The sequence below is a fragment of the Heterodontus francisci genome, chromosome 34 (genome assembly GCF_036365525.1).
Source record: "Heterodontus francisci isolate sHetFra1 chromosome 34, sHetFra1.hap1, whole genome shotgun sequence".
NCBI classification, from domain to species: Eukaryota; Metazoa; Chordata; class Chondrichthyes; order Heterodontiformes; family Heterodontidae; genus Heterodontus; species Heterodontus francisci.
Genome location: NC_090404.1, coordinates 9,554,438 through 9,572,411, shown reverse-complemented (window position 1 = coordinate 9,572,411; position 17,974 = coordinate 9,554,438). Strand labels below are relative to the sequence as shown.

Sequence of the window (17,974 nt, the reverse complement as noted above, 5' to 3'; positions counted from 1 at the left end):
GGAGCGAGTAGCCAATGTACAACAAAAGTTGAGCATGTGGGGGCAGTGATCTCTCTCCATTGTGGGTAAGAACCTGGTCATCATTGTTGCTGTACGTGGCGCAGGTCTGGCCCATACCCCACTCCTGCGCTGTGGCAGTCACCCGAGCCATTTTCCGCTTCATCTGGGGATCTAAAATGTACCCAACGTGGCCCTCATCCTGATGACCACCTTCGTGTGTGGCTGCATCAAGCTGTGTGTAGACCTCCAGTACGCAAACTCCAAATGTCATTACGTACTGAGGTTCTATCTGTCCCCGGTGTTGCGAAGGATGGGCCTGGTCACATTGCCGCGGAACACTCCATACAGTTGTACCGTGCCGTACCACCTATCCTTCGTGGAGCAGTTTCTGCGGGAAAACACCTTTGACCACCGATCCATCAGGCAGTGGTCTGCGTGGAATGTCCTCAAGGCCCTACGGGAAAAGGAGATGGTGGATCCTGTCGGATGGTGTGATCGCGTCTTCAGGATCCTTAAAGGGGAGGGGGAGCAGCCAGAGGTCGTGGTGCACATTGGCACCAACGACGTAGGAAGGAAGGGTGGCACAGATGTTAGAAGTGAGTTTAGGGAGTTAGGCTGGAAGCTGAAAGCTCGGACGGACAGAGTTGTTATCTCTGGTTTGTTGCCGGCGCCACGTGATAGTGAGGCTAGGAATAGGGAGAGAGCACAGCTGAACACGTGGCTGCAGGAATGGTGTAGGAGGGAGGGCTTCCAGTTCTTGGATAATTGGACTGCATTCTGGGGAAGATGGGACCTGTTCAAACAGGACGGGCTGCATCTGAACCAGAGGGGCACCAATATCCTGGGAGGGAGGTTTGCTAGTACTGTTCGGGAGGGTTTAAACTAGTTTGGGAGGGGGATGGGAACCGGACTTGTAATCCAGGGACCAGTGGGTCCACTCAGAAAGACAAAGAGTGTAGTGAGGTATTGGGGAAGGTAGCACTGTCGCAGAGGACAGATGGGCACGGAGAAGGGTTAAAGTGCGTATACTTCAACGCAAGAAGCATCAGGAATAAGGTGAGTGAATTGAAGGCGTGGATGGGCACTTGGGACTACGATGTTGTGGCCATCACTGAAACGTGGATAGGTGAGGGGGAGGAATGGTTTTTGGAGGTACCTGGTTATAGATGTTTTCATAAGATTAGGAATGGTGGTAAAAGAGGTGGGGGGGTGGCATTGTTAGTTAGAAATAGTGTAACAACTGCTGAAAGAATTTTCGAGGAGGATCTGCCGACTGAGGCACTGTGGGTTGAGGTCAGGAACAGGAAAGGAGCAGTCACCTTGATGGGAGTTTTCTATAGGCCCCCCAATAGCAGCAGGGAGGTGGAAGAGCAGATTGGGAAACAGATTTTGGAAAGGAGCAGAAGTCACAGGGTAGTAATTATGGGGGATTTCAACTTCCCAAATATTGATTGGCAACTCTTTAGATCGAATAGTTTGGATGGGGTAGTGTTTGTGCAGTATGTCCAGGAAGCTTTTCTGACTCAGTATGTAGACTGCCCGACCAGAGGGGAGGCAATATTGGATTTGGTACTAGGTAATGAACCAGGGCAAGTGATAGAGCTGTTGGTGGGCGAGCACTTTGGAGATAGTGATCACAATTCTGTAGCATTCACTGTGGTAATGGAGAGGGATAGGTATGTGCAACAGGGCAAGGTTTACAATTGGGGGAAGGGTAGATATGATGCTGTCAGGCAGGAACTGAGGAGCATAAGTTGGGAGCATATGCTGGCAGGGAAGGGCACGGTCGAAATGTGGAACTTTTTCAAGGAGCAGATAGTAGGGGCCATTGATAAGCATGTCCCTGTCAGACAGGGAAGGGATGGTCATGTGAGGGAACCGTGGTTGACAAGAGAGGTTGAGAGTCTTGTTAGGAAGAAGAAGGATGCGTATATAAAGTTGAGGAAAAAGGGCACAGGCATAGCTCTGGAGGGATACAAGATGGCCAGGAAGGATCTGAAGAAAGGGATTAGGAGAGCTAAGAGAGGGCATGAAAAATGCTTGGCGGGTAGGATAAAAGAAAACCCCAAGGCCTTTTACGCGTATGTCAGAAATATGAGGATGACCAGGGGGACCGTAGGTCCGGTCAAGGACAATAGCGGGAGACTGTGTGTTGAGCCGGAAGAGATAAGTGAGGTTTTGAATGAGTACTTCTCTTCGGTATTTACGAATGAGAAGGGGTGTATTACTGAAGAGGACGGTGTGAAACAGACTGGTAAGCTCGAGGAAGTGCTCGTTAGGAGGGAAGATGTGTTGGGGTTTTTGAATAACTTGAAGATAGACAAGTCTCCCGGGCCTGACGGGGTATATCCAAGGATGTTATGGGAAGCAAGGGATGAAATTGCAGAGCCGCTGGCAATGATCTTTTCATCTTCTCTGCTGACGGGGGTGGTACCAGGTGATTGGAGGGTGGCAAATGTTGTGCCCCTGTTCAAGAAAGGGAATAGGAACAACCCTGGGAATTACAGGCCAGTTAGTCTTACTTCGGTGGTAGGCAAGTTGATGGAAAAGGTGCTGAGGGATAGGATTTCTGAGCATCTGGAAAGACACTGCTTGATTCGGGACAGTCAGCACGGTTTTGTGAGGGGTAGGTCTTGCCTCACAAGCCTGATTGAATTCTTTGAGCAGGTGACCAAGCAAGTGGATGAGGGTAAACCAGTGGATGTGGTGTACATGGATTTTAGTAAGGCATTTGATAAGGTCCCCCATGGTAGACTTATGGAGAAAGTCAGGAGGCATGGGATAGTGGGGAATGTGGCCAGTTGGATTAAGAATTGGCTAACTGATAGAAGGCAGAGAGTGGTCTTAGATGGTAAATACTCAGCCTGGAGCCCAGTTACCAGTGGCGTGCCGCAGGGATCAGTTCTGGGTCCTCTCCTGTTTGTGATTTTTATTAACGACTTGGATGAGGAAGTCGAAGGGTGGGTCAGTAAATTTGCAGATGATACAAAGGTTGGTGGAGTTGTGGATACCGAGGAGGGCTATTGTCGTCTGCAAAGGGACTTGGATAGGTTGCAGTGCTGGGCTGAAAAGTGGCAGATGGAGTTTAACCCTGAAAAGTGTGAGGTCGTCCATTTTGGGAGGACAAACATGAATGCAAAATACTGGGTTAACGGTAGGGTTCTTGGGCATGTGGAGGAGCAGAGAGACCTTGGGGTCTATGTGCATAGATCATTGAAAGTTGCAACTCAAGTGGATAGGGCTGTGAAGAAGGCATATGGGGTGTTAGCGTTCATTAGCAGAGGGATTGAATTTAAGAGCCGTGAGGTGATGATGCAGCTGTACAGGACCTTGGTAAGGCCTCATTTGGAGTACTGTGTGCAGTTCTGGTCGCCTCATTTTAGGAAGGATGTGGAAGCCTTGGAGAGGGTGCAGAGGAGATTTACCAGGATGTTGCCTGGAATGGAGAATAAGTCTTACGAGGAAAGGCTGAACATTCTAGGCCTCTTCTCATTAGAAAGGAGAAGGATGAGGGGTGACATGATAGAGGTTTATAAGATGATCAGGGGAATAGATAGGGTAGACAGTCAGAAACTTTTTCCCCGGGTGGAGCAAAGCGTTACAAGGGGTCATAAATTTAAGGTGAAGGGTGGGAGATATAAGGGGGATGTCAGGGGAAGGTTCTTTACCCAGAGAGTGGTCGAGGCATGGAATGCCTTGCCCGGGGAAGTTGTTGAGTCAGAAACTTTAGGGACTTTCAAAAGGCTTTTGGATAGGTATATGGATAAAGGAGAATGATGGGGTATAGATTAAATTGTCCTTGACAGAGGACAAAGGATCGGCACAACATTGTGGGCCGAAGGGCCTGTTCTGTGCTGTATGTTCTATGTTCTATGTTCTATGGTTCCCCGAGCAGACCGTCAAAGTCATTTGGCGGAATGCCTCATCACCAGAACTTTCAAACAAGCACAAAGACGTAGCTTGGCTGGTGGTGAGAAGGGCCCTCCCCGTCAGATCCTTCATGCACGCCCGAAGTCTCGCCCCCTCCGCACAATGCCCCCGCGGTGGCTGTGGTGGGGAAGAGACGGTTGCCCACCTACTCCTGGAATGTGTCTTTGCAAAGCAGGTGTGCAAAGAGATGCAGTGGTTTTTGTCGAGGTTCATCCCAAGCAGCTCTGTAACACAGGAGTCTGTGCTCTACGGGCTGTTCCCAGGGATGCACACCGAGACAAACATCAACTGCTGCCGGAGGACTATCAATTCGGTGAAAGACGCCCTTTAGTCTGCCCGAAACTTGCTGGTCTTCCAGCGCAAAGAGTTGTCCACGACTGAATGTTGCAGACTGGCACATTCCAAGGTCCAGGACTACGTGCTGAGGGACGCACTAAAGCTTGGGGCAGCCGCAGCAAAGGCTCAATGGGGAAAGACCACTGTGTAAGGTTCCCCCACCAAGCTGAACTGAGGGGCTGGACTCATGGGAAACCCCTCGAACTGTATCAGGAAAATTTTGTGTGCTGTAAATGTAAAAATGTGTATGGCATGACAATGAAATGGAAGGGTTGTGAGGCAACTCATGATATTTTGGAAATTAAAAAAAAGTCACAGGTGAGGTTTTCAGCAGCAGATGAGCTGAGGCAGGGTCAGCGTTGGGCGATGTTACAGAGGTGGAAATAGAACCAGTCATAAATGCTGGCACAGTGGTTGGAAACTCATCTCGGAATCAAATATGTTCAAGGAATTTGCATATTAAAGGGATGTTGGAAATGGGCTTTGGTTTGCAAGGATGGTGGGGTCAAGGATTGGTTTTTTGAGGATGGGGTGATGACAACAGATTTAGAGAGAGGGGCAGTACCTGAAGAGAGAGAACCATTAACAATATCAGCAAACATGCGAAAGTTGTGTGGTCAGCAGTTTAGTGGGAATAGGGTCCAGTGAGCAGGAGGAGGGTCCCATGGACAAGATGAGCTCAGAGAGGGCAAGAAAGGAGATATGAGAGAAACTGAAGAAAGATGCAAGTTCAGGGCTCGGACAAGGGGAAACGTTCGAGGCAGTTTGGCCCAGTGGACTAGTGGAAGGGAAGGAAGCAGCTGATTGGATGGTCTCAATCTTAGTGACAAAGAAGTCCATGAGCTCCTCGCACTTGTTGTTGGAGTTGAGGATGGAGGAGACAGGGGAGAGGGAGAGCACTTCAAAAGGAACTAACTTGTGTTAGAGATATTAAAGAGACTCGACACACTGTGTGTTTAACACAAAGCTGATTTCTTGGACTTTTGTCCAGAATATTAACCCCTATAACTGGGTTGAACTTCATTAACATGCAGAAACAGAGCCCAATAAACATGGTTCAGTCTCCAATGTAATTAATGACAGAATTCAGTCACTCTAGTTACTTGTGAACTCTCTGGTGTTTCAGCATGTTGAATGAACAAGCAAATCTCTTCCCAAACACGGTGCAGGTGAATGGCCTCTCCCCAGTGTGAATGCGCTGGTGAGTCACAAGATGAGATGACTGAGTGAATCCCTTCCCACTCGTGGAGCAGGTGAATGGCCTCTCTCCAGTATGAGTACGCTGGTGTAGAGTGAGTTGAGTCGATGACCTGAACCCAGACCCGTAGTGAGAACACCTGAACGGTTTCTCATCAGTGTGAACTTGCTGATGTTCCAGCGGGTTGGATAAATGAGTGAATCCCTTCCCACACACGGAGCAGGTGAATGGCCTCTCCCCAGTGTGAATGCACTGGTGTACAGTGTCAGATGATCACCTGAATTCAGTCCCGCAGTGAGAGCACCTGAATGGTCTCTCGTCAGTATGAACACGTTGATGGGTCATCAGTTTCCCAGAAAATTTGTAGCACTCCCCGCAGTCCGAGCATTTAAAAGGTCTTTCGTCAGTGTGAACTCGCTGGTACTTCAGCAGATTGGATGAATGAGTGAATCGCTTCCCACACATGGAGCAGGTGAACGGCCTCTCCCGTGTGACTGTGTTGATGAGTTTCCAGCTCACACAGGTAACTGAATCCCTTCCCACAGTCCCCACATTTACACCATTTCTCCCTGGTGTGACTGTGCTTGTGTTTCAACAGGGGAGATGAATGGTTGAAGCCTCGTTCACACACACAACATATGTACGGTTTCTCCCCACTGTGAACGGTGCTTTTTGCTTCCATGTTCAAAATCCTATGATATTCAGGTTATGATAAATTGGGCAACTCTGTCAGATCCTGATGTGATATTTGAGTTTTCTGGCTATACATCCTCACTGTCTAATACCCTGTGAAATTGATTTAAAACAGAAAAAAGGGAGTGGGAGAGAGCCCACAAAAACAGAAAGACAAGTTGTGAAATCGAGCTGAATGAATCTGGTAATTTGTGGGGTTGACACTCGGGACACGTGACCATGAAAGCTGACAGATTGTCATAAAAACCCAACTGGTTCACTAATGTCCTCAGGGAAGGGAACTGACCACCCGGTCTGGGCCTAGACAGGACTCCAGCCTCTATGGGAGGAGAGAAAGGAGGGGATGAGGATGAAGAACAGGGACTTCATATGTCTGCAACTCATCCAGTACTTGCACAGAACCTCCCAAACCCATAACTTCCACCACTGAGAAAGACAGGAAAGCAGGTGCATGGGAAACCATCACCTCCAAGCTCCCCTCCAAGACACACACCATCCTGACTTGGATATATATCACCATTCCTTCATCATTACTGTGTCAAAATCCTGCAGCTCCTTAGATTGTGGGTGTACCTTCACCCCGCTGACTGCAGCAGTTGATGAAGAAGGCCCGTCATCTCCTTCTCAAAGAGCAACTGCGGAATTGTCAATCTAGACCAGCCTTGCTAGTGACACCCACATAAGAATTATCTTTTTTTCCCAATCTGTATGAATAATGAATTAAAAGGCTCTGCAGAAAATACTTGTTCCCAAATCATGGTTCTTTAACATCATTGGGACAGAGTCTGTTTAACAACCCAATCTCACCTAGAATCTCCCTCCCTTATCACACACATATCAGAAATTTTTGAGGCAACTGGCTTAATTTCAGCAGCTTCTCCTCCAGCTCCACTCCAGCAACAAAAAAGACCTGCAAAAGAGGTCACGGACCATCTTCTGCAGCCAACGCCCACCCCAATACAAACCAGCTCTTTAATTGGTCCATCTGTGTTTCTAGACTCAGGTCTGTGAGCAACACCTGCAATAAAACAAAACCAAGATACTGTGGATGCTGGAAATCTGAAATAAAAAGAAAATGCTGGAAATACTCAGCAGGTCAGGCAGCATCTGTGGAGACAGAAGCAGGGCTAACATTACCTTTCAGAGGCTGAGCGCCAACTCTCAGACGCTTCTTCCTACCTCCCCCTGGACAATGGTCCCCCACCACTGAACATCAAGCTCCTGTCTCCAGGATTGTCACTGGCCTCATCTCCTCTGGAGATCTTCCCTCGACAGCTTCCAAACTCATAGTCCTGCAACCCCGGACAGTCTGCATCTACCTCCTTCCCAAAATCCACAACAGGACTGTCCTGGCAGACCCATCATTTCAGCCTGTTCCTGCCCCACTGAACCTATTTCGTCCCATCTTGACTCTCCTTTTTCTTCCCTGGTCCAGTCTCTTCCCACCTACATCTGTGATGCTTCTGACGCCCTACGTCATCTCGCCAATTTCCAGTTTCCTGGCCCTAACCATCTCCTCTTCACTACGGACATGCAGTTTCTCTACACCTCCATCCCCCACCAGACAGTCGGAGGGCTCTCTGCTTCTTCCTTGAACACAGGCCTCACCAGTCCCCATCCACCACCACCCTCGTCTGCCTGGCTGAACTTGTTCTCATATTGAACAACTTCTCCTTCAATTCCACACCCTCCAAATATAAGGTGTTGCTATGGATACCTGCATGAGTCCCAGTTCTGCCTGTCTTTTTGTGGGGTATGTCAGACATTCCTTGTTTCAGTCCTGCTCAGGCTCCCTCCCCCAACTCTTTTTCCGGTATATTGATGACTGTATTGGTGCCGTTTCCTGCTCCCATCCCAAACTGGAAAACTTCAACTTTGCTTCCACTTTCCACCTTCTCTCACTTTCACATGGTCCATCCCCAACACTTCCCTTCCTCGACTTCTCTGTCTCCAACTCTGGGGATAGGCTGTCCACTAATGCATTATCAGCCCACTGACTCCCACAGCTGCCTCGACTACACTTCCTCACACCCTGCCTCCTGTAAGGACTCCATTCCATTCTCCCAGTTTCTCCATCTCCAATGCATCTATTCGGATGATGCAACCTTCCACAAAAGCGCTTCTGATATGTCTTCCTTTTTCCTCAATTGAGGATTCTCTCCCCTCCTCCCCCCCGCACTGCGGTTGACAGGGCCCTCGACCGTGTCTGACCCATTTCCCACACTTCTGCCCTCAACCCTTCTCCTTCCTCCCAGAAATGCGACAGGGTTCCCCTTCTCCTCACTTTCAACCCCACCAGCCTCCACAGCCAAAGAATCATCCTCTGCCATTTCCACCACCTCCAGTGTGATGGCACCGTCAAACACATCTTCCTTTCCCCTCCCCTGTCAGAATTCCGAAGCGATCGTTCCCTCTGCGACACCCTGATCCACTTCTTCATCACCCCTGACACCTCGTCCCCTTCCCATGCAATCGCAGGAGGTATAATACCTGCCCTTTTACATCCTTTCTCCTCACCATCCAAGGCCCCAAATATTCATTCCAGGTAAAGAAGCGATTTATTTGTACTTCCTTCAATGTAGTATACTGTATTCACTGCTCTCAATGCGGTCACTCCCTCCCAACATTAGGGAGACCAAATGCAGATTGGGTGACCACTTTGCGGAACAGCTCCACTCAGTTCGCATGCATGATCCTGAGTTTCCGGTTTCTTGCCATTTCAATTCACCCCCCTGCTCTCATGCCCACATTTCTGTCTTTGGCCTGCTGCAGTGTTCCAGTGAACATCAACGCAAGCTCAAGGAACAGCACCTCATCTGCCGATTAGGCACTCTACAGCCTTCTGGACTCAACACGGAGTTCAACAATTTCAGAGCATGACTGGCTTTTTAAAAATATATATATATTTTTTAACCATGTGCCTGTCTTAAACTTAGTTTTTCATGTTTCAACTTTTGGACAGAGCTGTTCATTATTCTGCCATTAACACTCTGGCCTAATGCTTTGTCTTTCACCATAACTATTAGCCCACCCTTTGCCTTTGTTCCATGACATCTTTGTCATTTACTCTCTCCTGCCCTATCACACACCTTCCCTTTTGTTCTCCTTTCCCCACCACCCTTCACTTGCTCAAAACTGATTACATTTCTAACCATTGCCATTTCTGATGAAAGGTCACTGACGTGGAACGTTAACTCTTTTTCTCTCTCCACAGATGCTGTCAGACCTGCTGAGTATTTCCCACACTTTCGGTTTTTGTTTTAGGCAAAACAAGAACAGCCACCACAGCAGAGACATCACAAAGTGACTTTGAGACTAACCATCTGTGAAGGTAACAAACTACACACCACCAGCTTTGGGCTGCATTATAACCACTAGAGCTCTGCAATACCTCCGCAAGTACAAGACTGCAAATATCCAAGCCTGCGTACTTTTAAAGAAAGGCATTTCCCCCCAAGAAGACTCCATAATCCAGTAATTCAATAAACCATGAACACTTACCTCACTTGGGACTTTAAACTACTTCTTATCCTTTTCTATCTATTCTTGTATAAGTATGTGTGTGTGTGTGTGTGTGTGAGAGAGAGAGTGTGGTTGCAATCATTTCAGGATTTGTTTTTAAAAAAATTGTTTTTTTACCAAAAAGAAAACCTGCCTTTTGTCTGTTTATTTGACCCTAAAGACACTCAGAGGCTAAAGCATCATTTTAACAAAATATGATTGTGGTCAGTTGGGAGGTGAACAGTGGGAGCCACCCACACCCCTTACCACCTGTCTGTAACAGAAACTATTTTGAAGAGCAGGGCAGTTCTTCCCAGAGTCTCGGCCACTAGTTATCACTCAATTAACATCACTAAAGCAGATTATCTGGGCATTATCACATTGCTGTCTGTGGGAGCTTGCTGTGCGCAAATTAGCTGCCTCATTTCCTACCTTATAACATTGGCTGCAATTTAAAAGAACTTCATTGGCTGTAAAGTGTTTTGAGACATCCTGATGTCATGAAAGCAGCTACAAAAATACAAGTCTTTCTTTAACAAAGGAGAAAAGGACCAAAAATGGAACAGTCAACAGCAGCATTTCAATTAGTCTCCTCTTTTCCTGGAGAAAACAAATACTCAACAGAATGTGTTGGAAACAAAGCTGATTTATTCAATATTTATCCAGTCAAGTTATAGGGTTAATATCAGCAGAAACAAACTCCAACTGTTAGATTGACCATGGTTCAGTTCTGGATGTGATTAACAGCAACAATAACAGCAGAATCCAATCACTGCAGTTACTTGTGAACTCGCTGGTGTGTCAGCAGGTTGCCTGACTGAGCGAATCCTTTCCCACACACACAGCAGGTGAACGGCCTCTCGCCTGTGTGAGTGCGTTGGTGAATCACCAGCTCCTTTTTCCTTTTAAAGTTCTTCTCACAGTCAGAACATTTAAAAGGTTTGTTATCAGAGTGAACTCGCTGGTGTGTCACCAGGGTGGATGACTGAGCGAATCCCTTCCCACACATGGAGCAGGTGAATGGCTTCTCTCCAGTGTGACCTCGCTGGTGTGTCAGCAGGTTGGATGACTGAGTGAATCCCTTCCCACACACAGAGCAGCTGAATGGTTTCTCCCCAGCATGAGTGTGAGTGCGCTGGTGTCTCCACAGGTTGGATAACTGAGTGAATCCCTTCCCACATACGGAGCAGGTGAATGGCCTCTCCCCAGTGTGACTGCGTCGATGAGTTTCCAGTTTAGACGGGGTTCTGAATCTCTTCCCACAGTCCCCACATTTCCACGGTTTCTCCGTGCTGCGGGTGCCCTTGTGTCTCTCCAGGTTGGATAATCAATTCAAACCTCATCCATGCACAGAACACGTGTTCGGTTTCTCCCAATTGTGAATGGTGCAATGTTTTTTCAGGCTGTGTAACTGGTTAAAGCTCTTTCCACAGTCAGTGCACTAGAACACTCTCACTCGGGTGTGTGTGTCTCGATGCTTTTCCAGTCACACTGATGTTTGAAATCTTTTCTGACAGACAGAACAGACAAACATTTCTCCTTCCAAACTCAAAGGGCGATGATGTATGGGTCCTGATGAATTGAGTGACTGTCAGATCTCAATGTGATGTTTGGTTTGAGTTTGTTGTGTGTAAATCCTTCCCTATTAAACCCTGTAAAAGGAGTTTAGAAAAGCCATCACTGTCAGTCCAGGAAAGAAAATCACAACATTCTCTCCTCCTGCTTCCTGACCTATGATGACCGTGCATGCTCCCTGTTCCATATTTCCTCCTATGAAGATGACAGCCGTTAACCCAGGCCTGTCTCCAGGAGAGGTCCCACACCGGATGTTTGTAAATCGGATAATGTTCCCCGTTTTATATTGGGAACTGGGACTACACTTGGTGCGTGTGAAGCCCACGTTGCCCCGGGTGTGTTAACCTGCTCCTTCCAGCCTCCTCCTTCCTGTTCCATTCCATTTCTCGCCTTTTTGCTCTCACACCTTCCCCATCTCCCAGAAGCACGACAGCGTTCCCCTTGTCCTCACCTTCCACCCCACCAGTCTCCACATTTAACACATCATTTTCCCCAACTCCTGTGTGATGCTGCCAAACACATCTTCCCCTCCCCTTTCAGCATGCTGGTCGGACCGTTCCCTCTGCGACCCCCTGGTCCAAACTTCTATCACATCCAACACCCACTCCCCTTCCCATGCAAGCACAGAAGACATAATACCTGCCCTTTTAACTCCCTCCTTCTCATTGTCCAAGGCCACAAACACTCCCTCAAAGTCAAACAGAGATTTACTTGTACTTTTTTCAATTTAATATACTGCATTCACTGCCCACGATGCAATTTCCTCTGCACTGCTGAGACCAAAAACAGATTAGGTGACTCCGTTCAATTCACAAGCATTACCCTGAGCTTCTGGTCCTCTGTCATCTTAATTTGCTGCTCTACTCCCACTCTAACCTCTCTATCCTCAGTCTCCTACACTGTTCACACTGTGTGCAGAGTGAGAATAAAATCAATGTCTGCAAATCCTCCCCTTCTAAAACCCTATGAAAGGAGTTTACAAAAGTCATCACTGTAATTACAGTATAGAAATGAAAAACAGATAACTCTAGTTTCTATAGAACATTTTTTCTTCTCCTGTTTCCCCCAAAGATGTAAATCCCCGTCCCACACACTCTCCCTCCCCCGGTGCTGAAATCCAAACCCATCGCACCATTTCTTTCCTCCACTGCCAGATTTCTCCCTCCCTCTACTCTGACTGGGTTCAGTTCTCCAGCCCCTGTGTGCAGAGTGAGAATCAAATCAGTGAGTCAATGATTTTATCCCCTGGTCACTGAGACCCTGCAACCCCGCCTCCTCCCTGTATCGTCACCAAGATGGGCGCGCATGCGCTCTGCTCCCCACTCAACCAAGATGGTAGCAATAAAACTGGGCTTTTTATTCGAGGCTTGCGGCTTACACCAGGTGTTTCTGAAGCCTCGCCGCCTGCTCCATTCCTCCCCCACGCCTCAGTCCGACTCTCACCCGCTGCAAAGGCGTCTCCAACACACACAGCTCTGATCAAAGTGACACTGAGCATGCTCCAAATATAGACCAGTACCGCGCCTGCGCACTGAGCTCCTGTAGCGTGAATCATTCACATCTGCGGAGATGACGTCATTTCGCGCATCCGCCACTTAGTCCTGGCTAGATGAAGATTGGAGCACACTGATGACGTATTGGGCCGCTGCGTTGTCAGGAGTCACTTAGATGATTAAATATCCAGCCATTGAAAGTCGCAAAAGCAGGCTCAGTGATTTCGGCCGTCTTTGTAAGGAGAAACGAATGCATTCAAGCAAGTCAACATTAAAATATACCTGCATAATATTTCGCCAATGAAGAACTGCAAATAAGGTCCACCTCAGCTTACACAAGATAATTTTTTTTTACAAAACTAGCAACATTGTCAAACGCCCTTTCCGGGAGTGGCATCCATCTTTCTGTGAGGCTGCGATGCTTCCTTTCGCCTGTTTAAGAGCGTTCGTGCTAATTTGCCTCCAACAAAGATGGCGATGATGGGGCGGGGTTTGACATTTCACCCCGACCGGAGCAGCTACGCGTGCGCGAATTGCGAGTGGCGGTTGTCGGAGGCGCGCGCAAGATTTTGTTCCTCCTGGAGAAGTTTGAACGGGAAACGGTTAACGGTCGCTGGCGTTGCCATGGCTGCGGGGGCGGGGCTTGGTAACGGCGCGCGCCGGCACTGGTGGGCCTTCGAGCTCGAGCTGAGCAGCAGCAGGTGAGCGGCCAGGAGTAAGGCCGCGGAGAGAGCCTGGGGCTCGAGTGGGAGGCGGCAGCCGGCAGGTCCCTCTCCTGGGGAGGACACCACTCTGACTGGGGCCACCCAGAACAGTGAAACACGGGCATTTTAATGTCACAGCCTTTGAGGGGGAGGCAATGGGTGCGAGAAAACCTGGTTGATAATTACTGAGCTTGGATGGGTTTTGGTGTCTCCAGTGGGTGGGCTTCAGATTTTCCACCAGTCCCTTTGAGGAAAGGACTGGCTGCAAGTTTTTACTAATTCATTCTTGGGATGTGGGCATCGCTGGCAAAGCTGGTATTTATTACCCTGTCCCTGGTCACCCCTTGAGAAGGTGCTGGTGGTGGGCGGCCGCCTCCTTCAACCGGTTTCACACGACTGAGTGGCTCGTTCGGCCACTTCAGGGGCAGTTAATAGTCAACCATGTTAGTGTAAGACTTCAGTCACATATACAGGTCCGGACCGGGTAAGGACAGCAGGTTTCCATCACTCGAGGGGCATTAACAAACCAATATTACACTAATTATGAAAAAGCGGGCTATCTGGTCCTTTATTCCTTTGCTGTTTGTGGGATCTTGCTGTGCGCAGCTTGGGTTGCCCACATTATCCTACATTACAAGAGTGAGTACACATTTTAAAGGTGCGTAATTGGCTGTAAAGCACTTTGGAACACCCTGCGGTCGGGAAAGGTGCTATATAAATGAACACTCTCGGCAATCCAGCAGCTTCATGGTCACTTCTACTGACAACCAGCTTTTTTATTTCCAGATTGTGACTTCCAATTCTCAAACTGCCATGGCAGGATTCAAACTGACGGCCTCTGGATTAATGTAACAGAACCACGACTGAGTGCTGTGTGACTGAGTGTTTAATTCGGGAATTTGGTAAGTGTGGGAATTTCAAGAGTTGATTTCTTTCTAAAATCTAGTCAAGTTTGCATTTAGCATTTAAATTGAGTTTAACATTAAATTGCAGTTCCTTTTAGTCTTAGTCAAGGGGAAAACAAGCTGCCTGCTCGTGTCAGCTGCACAATTAGTTACTTAGGTATCTAGTTAGAACTGATTCCCTAGTCAGTAGGGCCTGACTCAGGTCTCTGGTTCGTATACATACTGGAGGTTTTGCTAACGCACGAAGTAAGCAGTAGAAAGATCGGCTCGACTGCGAGATAGAGAGCTGAACTGGGGAATTTGGTGCAGTGAGGGAGGAGGTGCTGTTCTGGTCTTTTACAGAACAAGCAGTGATCCAAGAGAGGGAGCCGGAGACAGTGAGAGCTGAAGTCCAGAAGCATTAATTAGGGACAAAAACAAGAAATGCTGGAATCACTCAGCAGGTCTGGCAGCATCTGTGGAAAGAGAAGCAGAGTTAACGTTTCCCGAAACGTTAACTCTGCTTCTCTTTCCACAGATGTTGCCAGACCTGCTGAGTGATTCAAGCATTTCTTGTTTTTGTTTCAGATTTCCAGCATCCGCAGTATTTTGCTTTTATTTTAGCATTAATTAGGGAGCAGGTAGGTGATTGGTTGGTGAATTTGAATTTTTTTCCCTTTCTAAACTGGGTCAGTAGTTTAAACTGGTACTGGGGAGATGTAAGTATTGTATTAAATATGTAGGTGAATCAGTTAAATTACTTATTAACTTATCAGTGATATTTTTAAACTTGAAACCTAATTAGTTAAATAAAACACAACAGAGATGGCAGGGCAGGTGATGTTTTGCAGTTGTAGCATGTGGGAGTTGGTGGATACCAGTGTGATCCACTGCAACCGTATCTGTAGTAAGTCTCTGCCGCTTGAGGAACTTTGGCTCAGAGTTGTTGAACTGGAGTCCGAGCTTCAGGTACCACGATGCATCAGGGAGGGGGAACATTACCTGGACGCTTTGTTCCATAATCACACCCCTTAGGCCAGGTACTTCAGATTTGGTCTGTGGTCAGGGACAGGAGGGTGTGACTGCGAGTGCGGCAGGTATGGGGATCCAGAAGGTAGCACTGGAGGAGCCTCTTTCCCTGCACTTGTCCAACAGGTTCAAGGTTCTTGCAGCTTGTGTGGACGAGAGTAGGGACTGCAGGCAGAATGAGCAAACTGAGCACAGCACCATGGTGCAGGTGGCCATTCAAATAGGGGGAGTGAAAAGGAATGTAGTAGTAGGGGACAGAATAGTTAGGGATACGGATACTGTTCTTTGCAGCTGACAGCGTGAGTCCTGAAGGCTGTGTTGCCTGCCTGGTGCCAAGATTAAGGACATCTCCTCGGGGCTGGAGAGGAACTTGGAGTAGGAGGGAAAGGATCCAGTTGTCGTGGTCCATGTGGATACCAACAACCAGAAACTGAACTGGATCAGCTACATAAATACAGTGGCTACAAGAGCAGGTCAGAGGCTGGGAATTCTGCAACGAGCAACTCACCTCCTGACTCCCCAATGCCTGTCATCCATCTACAAGGCACAAGTCAGGAGTGTGATGGAATACTCTCCACTTGCCTGGATGGGTGAAGCTCCAACAACATTCAAGAAGCTCGACACCATCCAGGACAAAGCAGCCCACTTGATTAGCACCCAATCCACAAACATTCACTCCCTCCACCACCGACACAGTCGCAGCAGTGTGTACCATCTACAAGATGCACTGCAGCAACGCACCAATGCTCCTTAGACAGCACCTTCCAAACTCGTTACCTCTACCACCTAGAAGGACAAGGGCAGCAGATGCATGGGAAGACCACCACCTGCAAGTTCCCCTCCAAGCCACACACCATTCTGACTTGGAACTATATCGCCGTTCCTTCCCTGTTGCTGGGTAATAATCCTGGAACTCCCTTCCTAACAGAACTGCAGGTGTACTTACCCCACATGGACTGCAGCGGTTCAAGAAGGCAGCTAATGCCAGCAATGCTCACATCCCATGAATGAATTTTTAAAAAAGGTCTGTGCTAAGGAGAACCAACACAGCTTTTCCAACCTAACCTTGTAACTAAAGTTGCCCATCCCAGGAACCATTTTAGTAAATCTCATCTTTTCTGAATTTCTATTCTGTTCTGTACTTATAGTGATGGCTTTTGTAAACTCCTTTTGCAGGGGATTAGAAGGGGAGGATTTGCAGATGGAAAACTCAAACTAAAGATCACCTCACGATTCATCAGGACCTGAATATCATTGGCCTTTGAATGTGGCAGGAGAAATGTTTGTTTGTTCTGTCTGTGGGAAAATATTTCAAATATAAGTGTGACTGGAAAAAAGCACCGAGACACAGACCCCTGAGTGTGAATGTTCCAGTACACTGACTGTGGAAAGAGCTTTAATCAGTTACACAGGCTGAATAAACATTACACTGTGGGGAGAGACTGTACACATGTTTTGTGTGTGGACAAGACTTCCACTGATCATCCAACCTGGAGAGACACACGGACACCGGCACCACGGAGAAACTGTGGGGACTGTAGGAAGGGATTCAGTTGCCCGTCCAAGCTGGAAACTCATTGACGCAGTCACACTGGGGAGAGGCCATTCACCTGCTCCGGTTGTGGGTAGAGAGTTAGTCGATCGTTCACTCTGCTGACACACCAGCAATTTCACACTGGGGAGAGGCCGTTAACCTGCTCCATATGTGGGAAGGGATTCACTCATTCATCCTCTCTGCTGAGACAACAACTTGTTCACACTGACCTTTTAAATGTTCTGACTGTGAGAAGAGCTTTAAAAGCAGAAACTACTTGATGCAGCTCCAGCGAGTTCAGGCCGGAGAGAGGCCGTTCACCTGCTGCGTGTGTGGAAAAAGATTCAATAATTCATCCACCCTGCTGAGACACCAGCGAGTTCACAAGTGACTGCAGGGGTTGGATTCTGCTGTTATTGCTGCTGTTAATCATATCCAGGACTGAACCATGTTCATTGTGACAGAGTTTGTTTCTGCTGAGGTTAATAATCCCTATAACTGGGCTGGAGTTTAATATTCTGGATAAATGTCAAATAAATCAGCTTTATTTCCAACACACAGTGTGTGGAGTATTTGTTTCCAGGAAAAGCGGAGACTAATTGAAATGCTGCTGTTGACTGTTCCATTTTTGGGCCTTTTCTCCTCTGTTAAAGAAAGACTTGTATTTTTGTAGCTCCTTTCATGACATCAGGACGTCTCAAAACACTTTACAGCCAATGAAGGTTAGAGGGAGCTTTACTCCAAATGGCCAAGTCCAGCTCCTATTTCTTAATTTCTCTGTCTAAGCCATGTTGTACCTGCCCTGGGAGTATTTGATGGGGATAGTGTTGAGGGAGCTTTACTCTGTATCTAACCCGTGTTTTTTTCTGTTTTTTAGGAAGCCTTTAAACTCCAGGCCCCTTTTATTTTGCTTGAGGGGGCCTTTATTCCCCAGGCCCCCTTTATATACATTTTAAATAAGTAACTTTAGTGAAAACAGATAAATTATACAAAACTCAAATTACAGTGCCATTCTGAGCATCAATGAAGCACTCCAGCCCCTGCGATGCCCACTGGTCGCGGAAGGCCTCAAGCGAACCGGCGGACACTGCATGCTC

General features: G+C 47.7%; 2 protein-coding genes and 1 long non-coding RNA gene across 3 annotated transcripts; 1 reads left to right on the top strand and 2 right to left on the bottom strand.

Annotated features, from left to right (window-relative positions):
- Positions 1-5,365: 5,365 nt before the first annotated feature.
- LOC137348596 (zinc finger protein 239-like) lies at positions 5,366-8,487 on the bottom strand. Its single transcript, XM_068013880.1, has 4 exons — positions 8,442-8,487; positions 7,088-7,216; positions 5,795-5,958; positions 5,366-5,716 (listed from the first exon to the last, which is right to left on the bottom strand). Exons 1-4 carry the CDS (start codon positions 8,485-8,487, stop codon positions 5,366-5,368), a joined length of 690 nt encoding a protein of 229 aa, XP_067869981.1.
- A 1,837-nt stretch (positions 8,488-10,324) lies between these two features.
- Positions 10,325-13,291, bottom strand: LOC137349023 (zinc finger protein 239-like). The gene is made up of 2 exons (XM_068014283.1): positions 13,009-13,291; positions 10,325-11,310 (listed from the first exon to the last, which is right to left on the bottom strand). The coding sequence occupies exon 2, from the start codon at positions 10,665-10,667 to the stop codon at positions 10,437-10,439; it is 231 nt and encodes a 76-aa protein (XP_067870384.1). The 5' UTR covers positions 10,668-11,310; positions 13,009-13,291; the 3' UTR covers positions 10,325-10,436.
- LOC137349026 (uncharacterized) lies at positions 13,246-17,433 on the top strand. The gene is made up of 3 exons (XR_010969202.1): positions 13,246-13,427; positions 14,217-14,332; positions 16,520-17,433. It is a non-coding gene; the product is annotated as an uncharacterized lncRNA (long non-coding RNA).
- Positions 17,434-17,974: the final 541 nt, after the last annotated feature.